Source organism: Talpa occidentalis, unplaced genomic scaffold (assembly GCF_014898055.3).
Source record: "Talpa occidentalis isolate TD23 unplaced genomic scaffold, MPIMG_talOcc4v2.1 talOcc4.11, whole genome shotgun sequence".
NCBI lineage: Eukaryota > Metazoa > Chordata > Mammalia > Eulipotyphla > Talpidae > Talpa > Talpa occidentalis.
In genome coordinates this window covers 12,012,581-12,030,881 of record NW_023601104.1, presented here as the reverse complement: position 1 = coordinate 12,030,881, position 18,301 = coordinate 12,012,581, and the positions used below count along the sequence as shown (strand labels likewise).

The following is an 18,301-nucleotide window of genomic DNA, read 5'->3' as shown; positions in this document are numbered from 1 at the left end:
CAGTAGATCTGCCTGTTCTGCTTCCCGCTCTGTCTCTGGTGAATCCTCTCACCACCCCCCTCACACTTCTGGCCTGTACCCCAGTTCTTGTATGCATAAATAAAAATAAAATCTTTTTTTAAAAATTTAAAAAATCAATTCTAAATGCAATCTGTTATAGGGTATTTGGGAAGTAGCAGGTTAAGGGGAGATTCATAATTTATATGTCATGTAAAGATCCAGAATTGAAGTGTGATAGAATGAATTAAAACTTGGAAGAAAAAAATGGGCACATACACAGATCACTCTCATAAGACTGGAAACTTGAAGGAGCTTACTATTTAAAAAAAATTAGTCTAGTGGGTGAGACTGTTTTTTAACTCCTCACTTGGAGGGTAGAATTATACTGAGTTACACAACTAGAAAATGAATGAACCAAAATTTGAACCCAGGTCACCAGACACCACTGCTGTGTTAATCACTTCCGTTACTATCTTTCAAAAGTAATGGAAATAAGTTTCTAGATTGTTACAGGAGAAATTCAGTAAGGCTTTAAGTCACAGCTTTTATTTCTAATGCATTATCAGGCTCAATTTTTAGCAGTAGACCCTTTCAAAGTCTTTGTAACCTGTGATCCATGGATGGGCCTTCGAGACCCATTTCTGCATGATTCACTATTTCCTCTCTCTTTCGTCTCTTTAGACACATACATATTCTCCATATATGTTTTTATGTCTATTTTGAGAGACAGGGTGTGTTATTTTCCATCAAATTCACAAATGGATCCTTAACCTCAAGAGAACTCCACTCTCAAGAGAACAGCTACTATCATTAAGCTCTTACATTTCCTGGGCATTGCCCAAAGTGCTTTATGTGCATCACCACAGTGAGTCTTTGCAACAACTCTATAGGGGAGGAAACTCCACTTACAAACAAGGAAACTAGGCACAGAAATGGGATTAGTCACTCAGTCGGCAAGTGGCAGAGTTAGAGTGTAAATGTAGATGATTTGGTGCCTCAGCTCACATTTCCCGCCAATTACACTAAAGGGATGCGTACTGGTAGTGTTAGAACTACTGCCTTTCACCATAACAAAGTTAAATTTAAGAAAAATGCTTTTAGGAAGGAAATTTAGATAAAACATAATCTGCAGTGTTTTATGCCCTTTTACACATTTGCCATCACCTACTCCTTTTGTCATGGAGCAGTTCTATTACAGAAAGCCTAACTGAATCTCATATTTTCTCCCCTAGCCTCTGAAAATGCCTTCTAATTCTATCTTCTCTAGTACATGGGTTGTAGTTGTTGCTCATAAACATTATCGTTTCGGCCAGTTCATATGAACAAAAGACTAGTAATGTATAAAATGAACCTCATGAGAAATCATAGAAAGGAAAGTCCTGTTTGACAATAAAATGGAAAAGGTACTAAAGGCAGTTTTCTGTTGGAGTGCTTCTTGATTTATAGACCTTGGCTTTATTCAATATGTTAACTGAGAGCAGATAAAAGATTGCCCCTCCCCCCCATAGTCAAAGAAACACATTACGTATTTGAATGAATAATTCCATTAGTCATAAAATTTAATTGTAAGGATTAAGCAGTGGTTATTGGTCAAACCAATCCCCATTAATAGCTGTGAAGTGTGCAGATGGTTTTTAAATAACAACGACAAATACCAATCAGATTCTTATTACACTGTTCAGGATCTAAATAAACCTGATTCTGGACACAGATCAACACACAAGGAGAAGAGAATGACAGTGCAATCATCAATAATTAAACCAAAGAAGTAATTTTCCCAATCACTTTTAGTTAAACAGAATTCTAGTTTTTTCTTAAATCTAAAACTACATAAATCTTAAGGGAATCTTTTTCTACCTAAATGAAAAGTCTTTTTTTCTATCTGAACATAATTGTTGACATTGAGGTAAATATGAATTGACGTGATAAACTTTTCCAAAAAGTTTTAAGCCCTGCTTTACAGAGAAATTTTCATGTTACGCATAACATATTTACATATTTTTTTTCTTTAAAAGTGAATGACAAGTTTGTGAGGTTAACAGACCTGTAATGGGGCAATGATACCATTTACTAATATGAAAATAAAAGTCTTTCATTTATACAAGTGTTCCGTCCTGTATGGTGCAACATGAAATGAGAGCACAAAATCTATGTACATATACGAATCACCAAGAGCTCGGAAATTAAGTTCACTTTAAGAAAACTTAGGCATTCCTTTTGGAGCAGAGGTTGCAAAGTTGTGATGTATAACAAAAATAATGTGGATGAAAGCTCCAAAACCACTCATTAGCTTAAATTGGCAATAACTGCAACTTAAAAGCCGAACAATCGCAACCATGTCTTTACTGTGGCTATGCAGTGAGGTGTTCTTTTGTGGCCTCTAGCTGTTACTGAGGTAATGACCTCTTATCTTTTGCCTCTCTTGTCCCCTCTGCCCCTCCTTCCTTCATCATGGCCGTCTTTGGCAGTGCTTCCAAATCTTGAAAGCAAAAGAACTTTTAAAGTAAAAGAGGGAGAAGAAAAACAGCATAATAGGTGATGGAGACAAACCAATCCAGGATTACAAACTGAGGGAAAAAAAATACTAGAAGGAAGGCTGAGCAGCAGTCTACCTTCCAGGGTAAAAAAGAACATGAAAAAAACAGGGGAGCTGTTGCTCCTAGCCCTTCTCCATAGAAGAGCCTGGAACCAAAAATTCAAACTGAAAAGGCTATGACTGTGAAGGAGGAACTAGAAAAATGAATAAACGATAAAGAAGTACAGCAGCAGCTTTAGCTGTCAATAAGTTTCTTTGCTCTGGCATTGGCTATGTCAATACGATCTTTGTTGGTATCAGCCTGGAAAAAAAGAAAAAGATATCAAGCATTACTTCACAGGGTATGCTGCTCTACTAAAAGTTATGTTCCAAACACCTGAAGTAATGGACACACTGAGAAAATTTGGGAAGCAGTTCCAAACCATTTTAGGCAAGAAGTGACAAATAGAAGTGTATAATAAACCTGACAAAGGCATATAACAAGTTGCCATTATTTCATGAATCCTAGAATACATGTTCTTCATAGTTCAATGACATGTCTGAAACTGGAATGCATCTTGAAATCAGGGACATTTTACTCTGGTGAATCCTCTCATCCCCACCCCCACACCTCTGGCCTGTACCCCACTTCTTGTATGCATAAATAAATAAATCTTTTAAAAAAATCAGTGACATTTTAGACACAATGAATATAACTGGTTCTTCTCTGCTATAGATCTGGACTTTGTGGGTATCCCCTGAATGGAAGGTTTTAAGTATAGAATCTCATCTGGAACTACTCTAGGTCTAACCTGGAGTGAGTGAAATAATCTTCTCCAAGGTTTTTGGAACAGATGTACTACCCTCTGTTCATATAATTCAGTATCTGAATTTAAATGATGAGTAATCTGCAGCCTAAACCCACATTATAGCTAAAAGCATCTCATGAGCCATGGTTTGCCTCAGTGAAATCCATCGTTACTGATTTCAACAGAGAGTCAAGCTCAAAAACTTACTCCAAGCATTAAAGTACAATGAAATTTTAAAGAAGAATGGCTTTTAGATGTGACACATCTAAATACTGAACACAGCTTTACTTTCAGTATTTTTTATAACATGTATGTGAAGTAGAAAAAGAGCAAACATACTGTTTCTTTCCTCACAGGATCCTTTATTTTGTGTGTCCACTCTGTAAGAACCACTCTGCAGAACTGTTTTTTCCTTTCCTCAAATTTTGTCAGTTGTTTACATGTCTGTATAACTTTTGGGGTACATTTTTATACCTCCATATGTGCAGATGTTTCACCTAACCTCTAACCTTCCTTCCTCTACACCCTTCTTTCTCCCCCCATTTGCTCGGATAACCAGTGTATTTTTCATAGTCTAAGAATTAATTTTGCTGCACTTTACCAGTTTGTGTTTTTAGGTTATTTATATTTACACATGAGTGAAACCAAGTCTTTCACTTTCTCACTTATTTTACTTAGCATAATCACCTCAAGATCCATCCATTTGATGGCACTGGAAGGGATCATACTCAGCGAAATAAGCCAAAAAGAAAAAGAAAAATACCGGATGGTCTCACTCATAGCAGGAATCTAGAAAACTTAAATAAGGGACCAGGAAAACGAATAACTATAAGAAAGTGAAAATCAAGATCAACAAAAAACTACGAACCAGAGACACTTTTAGGGGGGCGGGGGTGGGAGGGGAGGGATTGGGGTCAGAATGGGGGGGCTGCAATTGTATGGGGAATATAAAAATAAAATTTATTAAAAAAAAAAAAAAAAAAAAGATCCATCCATTTGTTCCAAAAAGGCATTATTTCATCTTTTTGCAAACACGATTTTTACCTACTGACTCATGAAATGAGGATTCAGGAACTTAACTGATTTGTTATTAGGCAGTAAAACTCCAAAAGCTAACTTGCTCATTCAGAGGGTGGAAAAAAGAGTGCACAATGTCGGCTAGAGGAGATACTGAGCATAATGAGTGAAAGTTTAAATAAAACTACTGCATTCCAAGATCTTGGTTTCAAAATGAACCAACTGCCATGAGCAAGACAGGAGGACCTGGCTAATGGTTTTCAATGTGTTACAACTACCATCTCATCAAAACTAACTCCTGTGAAGACAAGATCTTATCTTACTGTTCTCCCCAAAACCATCTAGCACACATGTCCACTGCTAAAACATTACACCACATGTCTCATTTTCCTGTCACAAAGGCTTTTTTACCTTTTCTGTGATCCGCTCTATTTGTCGATTTTGAGCATCAATCTCATTGCCCATGTCCAAGGCCATGTTTTTCAAATTTCCTAGGATACTGCCCACTTGAGTCAGGTTCTCTTCCATTTCATCTTCTCTGGCATCATTAGTTATACTATCAAAAAAAAGAAAATTAATTCAGTACTGGTTGGTGAATTGCAAATGGACTAAATCTGGATTTAGCTTCATAAAAACCAGTACCAAAATGACTCTTTGCAAATATTAGACTCAAGGGAATGTATGTTACCATTCTTGTTAAACATACTAAAGTAAAAATTGAAAGACTGATCAAAGAGAGCATAATGTTCTAAAGCCATGTAAGTGATGATTAAGAAGCAACTGCTGTTCTCAAACTGTCCCAGCATCCCCTGCAAACTGGCTAGACATGTAAACATGCTAATTCTCACACTCCACTCCAGATCGACTGAATAAAAAAATGAAAGTACATCCCTGCAATCTAGCCTAAAAGACTTCCCTGATGATTCTGCTGCAATATTAAATCTAAAATGGAACACTATTCTAATATAGAGATTGGAAAACTCTGGCACAAGTGTCAAATCTGGTAAGTCAGGTTTTATTTGTACACAGCTGTGCTCATTTGCTCACCTATTATAGCTGCCTTTACCCACAACAGAGCTGAGTAGTTGTCATAGAGCCTATGGCCTGCAAAGGTTGAAATATTTACTATGTGACCCTTTACAGATACACTTATAGGGATCTGGGAACTCCTGCTCTAGACAATATATTTTAAAACACATTTTCCTATACAGAAGTATAAAAGATGCTTATTTCAGTAATTTGAAAAGTACTCTAAAACACAAAGAGAAGTGAACCCATTATTGAAGGTCCACAACCACAGTCAGAGGGCAGAGTAAGAGAAAAGTCGGCCTTTTTCCGCCCTCCCGCCATTAGCCTCTATGGCCAGTACCTGCGGTCCTGCATGTCCCCTAGGACTATGGACATCTGCCCAGAAAGCATGGGGCATGTCCATATCTAAATGGGGGCCCCTGTGCTGAGGGGTGAGGGGATATAAGGGCAGCATCACTCTGAGCCCGAGGGAAGAGACAGAAATGCTGAGAGAGCAAACTGATCTATCCTCTGATTCAGCATTAAAGGCCTATAAAAATCTACCAAAGGCTCCAAAATTATCTTTTCTTCTGCAAGAACTGAACCTACCCAGCCTGGGACGGTTGCAAAACAGAGAGGCAGATTTTTAAAATGCATTTTAGAAACAGGATAAATGTGATTTCTTATTGATGTACTTAGGTTCATGGAGAACTTCACCCATCCTCCTGAGTGAGTCATTCAGTTAGGTAAGGGGTGAAAATACTGAGAGGAGCTAGCATACCGTTTAACATATCCACCGCTGGCTGCTCCTGTGGTTGCTTGCTGAGGCTGACCATTTGTCACTCGGCCTGGTTGCTTAGATACTACATTGCTAGGAGAGTTGTCTCCACCATCTCCCCATGTTGCCTTGTAGGCCTTACCAGCCTCAAAGTTCTTTGTCCTAAATAAGAGTCAGGGGTGTAGGGAGATATCAAAAAGCAGGAAAGGGAGTTAGTGCTTGTTACCTTAAGAATGACCTACCATCACCCTTATCTTCAAAGCTCTATACAGTTAGATCTAGATTATGTGTACTATGCTCCACTGCAATACAGCGTAGGAAAAAGATGAATTATGTAAGCTGACATTAATAATTTTTTAAAGCTTAAAATATTTCCAGCAAAATTTCACTAAGCAGTTAGCAAGTAGCCAGATGCAATTACTGATTTTTCAGGTTCCCATAACCTGTGACACTCCAGAAAAGAAAAAAATCCTGTAGGAAAAGTGCTTGGAGATGCCTTAAGAGGTTCCTTGCAGGCATCTCAGAGGTTGATGAGGGATGGAGGAATAAGGCAACTCTGAGCGAGCAACACTTAGACTCCAGATGCCACTAACTGGAATCAGAGTAGTTCTAACTGATCAGTCTTTAAAGTTAGAATTTTGCATTCATCAAATTTTTTAAAAGGATTTCTTAAGAAACATCATGAAGGACTGGCATGGCTTATTTCCAAGTTGAACAGTCAATGAGTAATTACCCTGACCACACTGGTGCCAGTGACAAATCTTTTGGCTTAGGGCTTTTTCATTTAAGAGTTCACTTATTTTCCTTTAAAAAAAAATCCTAAAAGGAAATACTTTAGATGTAACTGATACAGGCAAAACCCAGCCAAAATCAAAATTTTACCATGGAATTTACTACTGAAACAGGTATAAATGGCAAGAAAGAGAGCCTAGCAATTGACTTTTAAATGGCTATTGCCAAAAAAATGACACAAATATAACCTTTTTACAGATTATTTGGCTAGGTACAATTGTCACTCATACAAGTTTATTAAGTTATGAAATTGCAAAAGTGGAGGGGAGATTTTATGAAAGCGGTGGGTCCTTCCTAAATAGACAAATGAGAATTCATTTTTGGTAAACCCAGATTTGGATCCTAGACTTTACTCACTACTGCTGCAAAAAGAATACTACAATATTTTTGGTAAGAGACTCTGAAAAAGGAAATAAATCTATGAACTCCAAAGAAAGAGTTGTCAAAGTGACTTTCTTGGTTCCATTTTTAGTTTTCACAATTTCCTATTTATGTTATTATGTTTAATTATTCAATCTATTCATTTATTAAGTAAGCCATGTTAAATCTTTTCTGGAACAAAGTGGAATATAATTTTTTTAATGAATATTTACACATTTATGTTTGGTGAAAGTCATCTGCATGTATTCTGTGTTAATAAGATATTAGGCAAAATTCTAAAGCAGAGTCCTAGATAGTAAGCAAAATAATTAATATATTAGTTTATGAGAAAGTTGATCAGAAGTATTAATATAAGTAATATAAGTGGAGCTTTTATCAGGATGTCAGATTGTAGAACAGATGAAAGAATGAGGGCTTGGATTCAAAAGTCCCTAAATAATAAGTTACCATGTTTCTGAGCATCTTAGCACATAAAGAGTAGACTGGGGTGGATGTGTGGGTTCCTGTTCTATCAAGGAATAGACACATGCTCCAATCTCCTCAACCTTAAGAGAGAAGGTTTGAAATTCCTTAAACTTTTGAAAATTCTTTTCAATGGACATAAGATAGAAATGAATTGTTTTAACAATACTGTGAATGAGGTTCAAGCACAGTCTACAAAGAATCAGATGTACTTCCAAAATCAAGGATCTTTAAAGGCAGTATTTCCCAAACAGATTAACCTGCATTCCTTTGAACACAGAGATGAATATCTACTTCAATATATATGAGGCAGACTGTGGGAATCTTCCATTATTTCTTTTAAATTCAATGTCATTTATCTACTCAGTCAGGGAAGAGAAACATTGTTCTAAGGGTTTTCTGATCTGTTGCAGAAGGAACATTTTAGATTACTATGGTAGTCTACCTTAGCAGTTCTATATATTGGGAGACTGAGGAATTATTCTGGTGGAAACAAATTTACACACCTGGGAATTTTTTTTAAGTAGCAAAATTTGTAGTAAATTTAAATTCTAGCCCTAGTCCTGTCATTTAGTAGCTACAGAAACCTTACACAAACTTTAATATCTAACCATTCTTTTCCTTATATGTGAAACAATAATCTTTAATATTTATCAGGATAATAAAAGGGTTCTGGATATAAAAGGATTATGGATATAAATTGCTTTATTTATGAAGTACTAGACAAATATTTTTATTCTTTGACTTCAACCTCAACCTGATCTTGAGGTGATGCCTACCAGTGCACAGATTCCAACTGGCATATTTACTCTTCTGCTCCATTAACATTCCCTAGCTTTGAGATCTTCAGGTAGCTGAATATAGTTGGAATATGGCTACATAAAAAGATACCTATGGTCAGGTGATTTCAGTCTACAGTAACAAAGAAATGATTCTGATCTAAGAGAGATAACTCTTTTGCATTTTAAATTATGAAGAAATTAGGCTTTAGAATAAAATCACTAACCAAATTTGTGACCAATTTTAATGTGATTAAAAACTCTATTGGAAAGCTAGCTTTACCCAACTGTCAGTTTTAAGCAGTCTAATAATCTTTATCATTAGTACTAACTAAATACAAATAGCAAATTTAGTACTAACTAAATACAAATAGTCCAGAATTAGCTGTATTTTTTTCATATCAAGGAGAAAAGTGATCAAATAAATACCAACTGTAATGAGTATGAATGTGTATGTATTGTATCATCAGGCTACAAAAAAAGAAAAAGAAAGGCAGCAAAAAACAAAGCATAGAAATCAAATATTTGATTCTCAAACATTTAACCATGGTCTTTAAAGTTCCATAAAGATTCAAAATTAAGGAGTCAAACACTGTAATACTTACTAGAGGGTTAATGTCCATAAAAATTAAGATTAGTTAGCTCTGCATTCCACATGAAATCACAGCAAGCTAACACATGACATGATACAAATTATGGAACATATTGTACAGAGCTATAAAAACAGGAAAACCCTTTACATAAAAAAAGACAATATTAGACAATCCAGCATTTTAAATTTATATCCCACCTTGTTCCAAATGGCATTTAAGAGGACTAGATTGGTGACTAATTCCTCAATTTGGTAGTGTCCTAAACCCTAAAGAATCCAAATAGAGAAAACCTTGCTTCTGGTATTGGAAAGGAAGATGCTGCTATCAAAATTCCTAAGGAAAGAGATGGATTTAGCTTGAATTCCCTTACCTATGCTCAGAACTAGAATGCAGCAATTCTCTAAAAGATCAACCTACTTAAAACTTCTTAGGAATGTCAGGGATGTTTTTATTTTTATAATCTTAAATGTTATTTAGCCAAAACTTAGTTATCAAGTCATTAGTCAAAGGATGGTATTACAAATTTAAATCCTTTTTTCCAAGCCCATCTTTTGGCAGACAGCATCCATCAAGAAGTAGTTCACTTTACATTATACACCACAGCACAGTCTATATGACAGACTCCACTACTCACAAAATCCATGCACATGCACAGAAAAGCCATTTGAAGCATCACCTTTCAATAGCAGGTTAACAGCCCAAACTGCGTCACAAGACTGCATCTTAAAGTTCCCTTTGATCAGTTACTGAGCCCGGCTTCTGACGTTAAATCTTCATTTTTTAGTAAGCAGGTTAGAAAGGAAGAGAATTAGGTGAGAGAATGAAATGCAGAAAATAGTGAATGCCAGTCAAACAGAACAGATGCAGGTTTAAAGTTTTCAAAACAATGCATTTAAATTCCTGCCTGGTTTCATAGAAATAACCAACATCTGAGAATCTAGATAAAAAGAAAAACAAATAATTTAAACCAGAGTACACTGCATTTTTCTGATGATGTCTAGGTGAAGACAGTCTTTCTTAAAACTATGAAAATTAGTATGAAGAGAACGTAAATACTAATGGAGAAATTGTGAAACTGTCACAATCTTTCCGTGGTGTTTACAGAGCTCTCTTATTTACTTCTATTTTATGTTTTATTTGCACTTTAATTTTAAAACTTTTTACATATGTAACTCTCATCACCCAACAAACTTCAAAAGGACAACAAGTATTTACTGAGCCCATAGTGTGGATTGAATCAACAAGTATTTACTGAGCCCATAGTATGCATAAGGTATCATGTGGGGCACAAAAAAATAGAGTAATGGGGCCTCCCCGGTGGCACAGCGGTTGAGCGCTGGGTTGCGAGGCTGCCCGCGGCCTCTGCAGCGCCGGTTCGATCCCCGGCTGCTCCCCAGCCACCGGAGGAGGGTCCCACATGGCGCGCAGACCTCTCCTGCCGCCCGCTGCTCCCCTCAGCAGTGTACTTCGGTCCTTCTGCCTGCTCTGCTCCCCGCTCTGGCCCTGGTGAATTCTCTCACCCTCCCATGCTTCTGACTGTACCCAGTGCTTGTATAAACAAACAAACAAACAAACAAACAAACAAATAAATAAATAAAACATGCCTCTATAAAAAAAAAATAGAGTAATGATAAAACAGTATGTCTTATTCATTTTCATATCTTCATTGAGTAGGATGGAGGAAACACTCAAATGTTAACTGGAGTATAATTCAGTAGTTGCTTTAATCAATCAGAGCTTACATCTCAATAAGATTAGAGCAGTAGCAACCTATAGTATCAATTTTGAACTTCTTTAGTAAGTGGCCCAGAAATACCAATTTGTCTTCAAACTATGCACCATTGACATTATAAGCACAGACCAAAGACAGGCAAGTTAAGATGGGATGTCTTGTCTGAGAATGATTAAACTAGAATACGAGGCAATTTACTCCTCTCACCCCCCATACTCTGGTCTAAACCCCAGTTCTTGTGTGTATAAATAAATAAATCTTTTAAAAAAATCCTTTCTAATGTAGGGTTACATTAAGTAAAGCTATTTTTCATATCTTACTGAAAAAAGATTTGTTGACTTGGCCTCAGTGAATGCTACTAAATAAGAGAAATCTCAAAGAACAAATATACTCAAGACCATTTCTACATTGCAATCTATCTAACAACAGCAACGACAAAAAGGTCGATTCTTTTCTTGCGAAAGTCAAGCAATGCAATATATAGTTAAAAGCTGGGGCTCTGCCTGGCTTTGAATCTCAGCTCTGCCACTTGCTAGTGTAGCCTCTGTGCCTGTTGCCCATAAGCACAATTGTGATGAAAGCGAATCTACCTCATATTAAGATTAAATTTAAAGTGCCAAAAATAGTAAGAGTCTAAATTACAATATGTCCACAATAGTCATCCAAACCCATGGATGCAAGACATTTGAGAAGTACCACATAATAAAATACATCAAAATTTCTTTAGTGAAACAAATTCACATTTACACTAAGTGTGATAAAGGTTATAAATAGCTTCAGTTCAGGTTACATTTTGTACATGAATTAATGAGTTATGGTCTCACATTATACAAAAGACAAAACACAACCTGTTTTGTGGCTTTCAGAGTGTTTTAGATTTTTAAAAATCTTTAAAAATTTACTTATTTATATTTTATATCATTGTTCATTTTTTGTACAATATTTGCTTTGTGTTTAAGATTTCCTAATAGGGCCTCCCTGGTGGGGCAGCAGTTGAACGCTGGCCTGCGAGGCTGCCCGCAGCCTCTGAAACGCCGGTTCGATTATCGGCCACGGTCACTGGGCAAGGGTCCCACATGGTGCGCAGACCTCTCCTGCCGCGCCCGCTGCTTCCCTCAGCAGTGTATTTCGTCGGTCTGTCTGTTCTGCAATCCGCTCTGGCTCTGGTGAATTTTCTCACCCTCCTGCGCTTCTGACTGTACCCATTGCTTGCATAAATAGATAAATAAATCTTTAAAAAAAAAAAAAAGATTTCCTAATAGCAAACAAGAGACAAAAGACACTTGGGCTGTTATCACTGCTACCAGCCTTGTTATTCCCAGCCTTGTTCCAAGAAGACCAAGATCCTAAAGACCCTACCCTTTGAGAAGTTCATGCTATGGTTATTTGCATAAGTCTAACTGAAACACAGATTAGCAGATAAGATTAGAAAGGCACTGGCAGGAATGTAACCAGAGACAGAAGAGCCAAGATAGGACTCTTAGTATAAAGAAAAGATTGGTGGAAGGAAGGCAATTAAAAGCAGACATCTTTAACTGGGATATTACACTTTCCACAAAAGGAAACTGTTTTGTTATAGCAGCCCCTCGATTCCATCGTTAAGCAGTATCTCTTCACTTGACCCAACGAGAGAGGGCTTTTAGAGGTCAAAGGTTGAAGACTGCTTCAAGAACATACTCTGCCTTCTTTCTTACCAGTATCCAAGAAAACCTTCCCTATGCCTGGCTGGGATACAGACATACAAGAGAAATAAAATTAATACTTCTATAGCTCCATTTTCCATTTTCTATGATAAGACCAGCTTCCAACTCAAGTGCTACCCTGGTTTATCAATTTCTGACCCAAAGTTGATTTTATTCTAGGTTTTAGGGAGGATGTTTTTCTCCCTGCTCTAATATCTAATTTCAAGGAAATTCTTTTACTACTTCTGCTCTGCACTCTTTCAAGAGGGCACACAGTACACAGGAGAAAGGCTAAGAAAGTTAGCAGATACTGTTAAAAGAGTTTGGTTCAAATAATCTGTACATTTAAAACTTGTTTGCTTAAAGTAATCTGCTAAACTCTGATCGACAAGCCATAGTTATTGAAAGTGTACTTTCAGAAAGTCAGCCAAGATCAAAATAGGTAAACAGATTTGTCTTAGAACAGGAAGTCAATGGACAAAATTAAAGTGAACATGCTCAGATCTTGACTTCACGCTCTAGAAACAAATTCTATTGAAGCAACAAGTTGTTGAACACTGATAGTGATAGCACAAAGAATGTTGCATGAAAGGACTTATCTGAAAGTATGATGATATAACAAAAGTTCCTCCAAGAAGACTGGTGATTTAGTCTGATAAAGTAGGAAGGGAAGTCTTCAAAAATTTTTTGCATAATATATAAAATTGTTCTTGACAGAAAGTAATTCGTTATTTTTAGTGACTCCGTTATGAATATTTAAATTCTTTTTCTTAGGTAAAACAAACCTCATGGTGCTGACAAACTTTTGCCTTCTCAACTAGCACACCAGTTGAGAAAATTGGTAGGAAGTACTTACACTTATGAAATTTAAAAAAAAATGAACACATTAAATCTTCACTTAATGTCACTCAGATTGTTGAAAACTGCCTTTCAGGGGGTATAACAAAAGTTGGTCTTCTAATAATGGTGTTTCTTTCAGTGCTGGCCAAGATTGTTCTTTTCTCATCAATGTTATGATATTATTGAGAACCTGCTGTACTTTCATCAGTAAGAATAGTAATTTAATCTCCAGACATTGTCATTTTAACTAAGGGTAAAGTTCAAAGTTGTTTTGCTATTTACTTTTTAAAACAAAAATGAGCTCTTTCTCATCTTTGTTTTAAAAAGGGAAGGTAATGGTTAACTTCCTTAGTCCAAACCTCATTTTGGTCTGAATACATACAATGTTTGTCAGCACCGAGGGGTTTGTTTTACCTAAGAAAAAGAGTTTAAATATTCATAACGGAGTCACTAAAAATAACGAATCACTTTCTGTCAAGAACAATTTTATATATTGTACAAAAAATGTTTGAAGACTTCCTTTACTACTTTATCAGACTAAATCACCAGTCTTCTTTGATTCATCCTTCTTTGTGATTGACATATAATCAATCACTTTAATGAATTCTCTATAATTTATAATTGTCTCCCTAAATCTCAATGATAAATTCTTACTTCACAAGCATGGATTACAAAAGGTTCCAAACTAGTCTCCTAGTGTATAGTTATATATTCCACTCTAATCCACTGACCTCTTAGTCTAGCATTCCAGTTCCTATAGTGCCTATATATGTTTTATTTTCATTTTTTATCCATATAAGACATGCAGCTCAATTAAGTCAAGAATCTCCTTAATCCTTGTTTATATTGTATTTTCTATAAGACTGTCCTCCCAGTTTTCCATATCCATCCAGAGCTTTCTATTCACTCAGTCCAAATTAAGTCCTACCTCTTTTACATCAGTTATAAATATAGTGTTAGTCAATACCACAGCAAGTAGAACTACATTCATATATTTTTTATTTTTCACTTTTCTTTCTCATATATCCAACCACATGTAAGTCATTAGGAAGCAGAGCCAATGTCTTCCCTTATAGCCTACCCACAGAATATATATTTTGTTAACACTCCTTATTTGAAAGAAAACCTGGGTCTCCCTGGTGGTGCAGGCGGTTGAGCGCTGCACTGTGAAGCTGTCCGCAGCCTCTGCAGCACGGGTTCAATCCCGGCCAGCCAGGGAGAAACCCACATGGCCCAGCAGACCTCTCCTGTCTTGCCCGCTGCTCCCCTCAGCAGTGTATTTCGTCAGTCTGCCTGTTCTGTTCCCTGTTCAGGTGAATCCTCTCACCCTCCCACACATCTGGCCTGTATCCTGGTTCTTGTATAAATAAATAAGTCTTTAAAAAAAAAAAAGAAAAGAAAAACTAATTCCATCCTGCTCTGTATTATCCAGATGTATATTTCCCAACTTTTGGAAGGAAATTATATTATTAACATTAAAAAATGAAATTGAGACTTGATCCAAGCAAGGATTGATCAAATCCAAGCCACACACATCTGATGTTATTTTAAAAAGGTCTTAATTGGGCCTCCCCGGTGGCGCAGCGGTTGAGCGCTGGGTTGCGAGGCCGCGCGGCCTCTGCGGCGCCGGTTCGATCCCCGGCTGCTCCCCGGCCACCGGAGGAGGGTCCCACATGGCGTGCAGACCTCTCCTGCCGCCCGCTGCTCCCCTCAGCAGTGTACTTCGGTCCTTCTGCCTGCTCTGCTCCCCGCTCTGGCTCTGGTGAATTCTCTCACCATCCCGCGCTTCTGACTGTACCCAGTGCATGTATAAACAAAACAAACAAACAAACCAGCAAACAAATAAATAAAGCATGCCTCTATTAAAAAAAAAAATAATAAAAAAAAAAAATAAAAAGGTCTTAATTTATCAACTCACCTATTACATGGGCAGACACAGAGGCCACAGCACTTGTTGAGTTCTGTTAAAGTCTTCTCTGCCTCTCTCATATCTTTATTTATTTGGTCCATGCCTTCTTCTATGCGATTTAGTTGTTCTGAGAGTAAGTTGCAGTAGTTAAATTTTGTGTGACATTTGCATGCACCCAGAAAATACTATTATTATAGACTAGAAAACTTCAACCTTGAATCCACCAACAACCTACTGTGTAGTAAATGGATCAGTGCCAGAAAGTATTATATACTATCCTATGTGAAAACAATCCTTTTCCATACTGATGCTGAAGCAGCCTGCCTCTTCATGTGGAATGATTTGTTCTAAAGAAATCTATATGCTAGGAGAACGTGAGATTTGTTCAGAGATAACACTTGCAACCAAGTAGGTGTTCTTTGACTAGAGCAGCTCCTCAGCATTTCTATCACTGAATAGGTTCAAAACCTGAGTGTTGTCACAAGACTAATAAAAACTAGTCCAGGGTTGCTCAGGGCCAACTCAAATGGAATGTTTCTAAGTTCACCTGGATCCAGACCTGTTTGAAGACTTACCATGATTCCTGAAAATGATGTAAGAATATCATAATGTCTAATGCATGCCATAAGCCCTGCTACTTATCAACTATTTGGTATTCAATTGGGCATTGCTGCCTCTACCTCAAATAGCCAATGGACATGATTTAATTCCAATGAGAGAATAAAAGTAAACAAATCACTCTTATCTTACAAAGGGAAGGCACTCCTAAAGGTTGAGTTTCATATATGGCTGCTCTGAAAGTGTTTTCTGGCATTATAAGTCAAATCCAGAGTTTCTGCCAATGTGGGGGCCTCCCTTGCAGCGCAACAGGTTAAGTCTCAGCACTATGAAGCTATTGGCAGCCACTGCAGCATAAGTTTGATCCCCAGCCAGGGAGCAAACCCACATATGGCGCAGTAGACCTCTCCTGTCTCACATGCTGTGCCTCTCAGCAGTGTATTTCAGTATATCTGCCTATTCTGCTCTTCACTCTGTCTCTGATAAATCCTCTCACTTCCCCCCCCACCTCTGGCCTGTACCCCAGTTCTTCTATGTAAAATTAAAGAAAATCTTTTTTAAAAAATTAAAAAAGAGTTTCTGCCAATGACTTCAACTCACCCCCTTGTTCATCCAGCATAGTGATGGTCTTGATTCCTGCATCCTGAGCCTGAAAGAGGGGGAAAAAATTGATAGCCCAACAAAACAAAAATAAGAGAAACAAAATCTATAAGGTCTGACAAATAATGATTAGACGATCATTTGAGATCTCCAACCTAGGTTCTCAGAGGATTAGAGCTACAGAGAAAACATGTTCCCAAACCAACAGACTTTAACATATTAACCAAACCCCACCCCTCCAATTAAGTCAGACTCATGGTGAGTTGATCTGTATTCCAATATTGTCAGTGAGAAAAATAAAAAAGGGCCATTAGTGCATGGTATGGCAATTTCAGTAATTTCTGATCTCAAATATAACTTATTGATACAATATTCTTCTGACACAACACCAATTCTAACTTTTGCTATCAGGATCCCTCCCATACAGTTCATGCTTAACTTGATAATTAAAATCATTTTCTTACCTCAATGGTTAAATTAAGGATTCTCCTTGTACTTTCCAGCGACTAGGGAAAAAAATACAGTTTTATTATTATAAAATATATAAACCCCCTCCCCCAAAAAAACCCCACTGGCTATATTTTATAATCACAGGCCATATTCCTGTGTTGGTGTTGATGCTACTCTATTTTTAAAGATTGCCAACCCATCTATCCCTCTTTTTATTTTTTTCCTACCAGGTGTTACTTGAGAGAAAATTTAGAGGTTAAAGTTAACAGAATTTATAAAAAATTTAATGGAAGTAGAAATCTAGGTATATTACACAGATATTAGAAAATTCTATTAAAATTAAATGCCCAAAGCATCTTTAATCTAGAGTTATCTTTGTTGTAGGTAACTTATTCCATGTAAAACATTTACCTCATCAGTAACCTGGTTAGCCTTAATCTGAATTTCTTCTGGAGATAGATTATCCATGATGATTAAAACTCTTGATAGGCACAGAAATGGAAATGTGGGTATTCTGTAAGAATAAGGATACAAAATACAAGTTTATTTGAGTGTGGATTTACGGAAAACAGGATAAATGTTTCCAAGTCTTTATTTCTCTAGAACACCGGTAAAGAAATTAAGACTTGTGTGTGAGAGAGTAAATAGATGTTTAAATGCTACTTAGTACCAGAAGTGAAATTAAACTCATTATAGTGAGGGCCTCCCCTGGTGGCGCAGCGGTTGAGCGCTGGGCTGCGAGGCTGCCTGCGGCCTCTGCAGCGCCGGTTCAAACCCCGGCCACCGGCGAGGGTCCCACAAAAAAAAAAAAATAAATAAATAAATAAACTCATTATAGTGAATTGTTATTTCTAAAAGGAAAAGGTACACTTTACCTTAAGAAAGAAGGCATTTTATATATAGGGGCCTCCCTGGCAGTGCAAGGGGTTAGTCTCAGCACTATGAAGCTAGCGGCAGCCACTGCAGCATACGTTCAATCCCGACTCAGGGAGCTAACCCATACATGGCACAGCAGACCTCTCCTGTCTTGTCTGCTGTGCCTCTCAGCAGTGTACTTCAGTAGATCCGCCTGTTCTGCTCCCAACTCTGTCTCTGGTGAATCTTCTCACCCCCCGCACCTCTGGCCTGTACCCCAGTTCTTATATGCATAAATAAATCTTTTTTTTTTTAAAGAAGGCATTCTAAAAAGCAGGATTTGAGAGACTGTTATAATGAATTCTTGCTTGTACAATGTTTTTCGTACATTATTTGAAACACAGTATGGTGAAGAACTCTAAGTTAGGTAATATTCCTTTAAAAAAGTAACAATATCCAAAGTCATGTGCCTGAAGAACACAGAGAACATTCTAAAAATCTGCTAGGTGTCCACTCTACTCAATAAAGAAATGAAATATTT

The 18,301-nt window shown here is 37.1% G+C and overlaps 1 protein-coding gene across 4 annotated transcripts in view; it reads right to left on the bottom strand.

The window, feature by feature from the left end:
- Positions 1 to 529: 529 nt before the first annotated feature.
- The window catches only part of SNAP23 (synaptosome associated protein 23), a 38,249-nt gene continuing 20,477 nt past the window's right edge, over positions 530 to 18,301 (bottom strand). For all 4 annotated transcript variants that reach the window (XM_054700938.1, XM_054700929.1, XM_037502299.2 and 1 more), the window contains 7 exons: positions 17,317 to 17,419; positions 16,920 to 16,961; positions 16,456 to 16,504; positions 15,307 to 15,424; positions 6,131 to 6,289; positions 4,753 to 4,897; positions 530 to 2,837 (listed from right to left, as the gene is read on the bottom strand). In XM_054700938.1, coding sequence (XP_054556913.1) covers positions 2,772 to 2,837; positions 4,753 to 4,897; positions 6,131 to 6,289; positions 15,307 to 15,424; positions 16,456 to 16,504; positions 16,920 to 16,961; positions 17,317 to 17,373 — 636 coding nt within the window. In that variant the 5' untranslated portion in view covers positions 17,374 to 17,419 and the 3' untranslated portion in view covers positions 530 to 2,771. The remainder of the gene's footprint in view (positions 2,838 to 4,752; positions 4,898 to 6,130; positions 6,290 to 15,306; positions 15,425 to 16,455; positions 16,505 to 16,919; positions 16,962 to 17,316; positions 17,420 to 18,301) is intronic.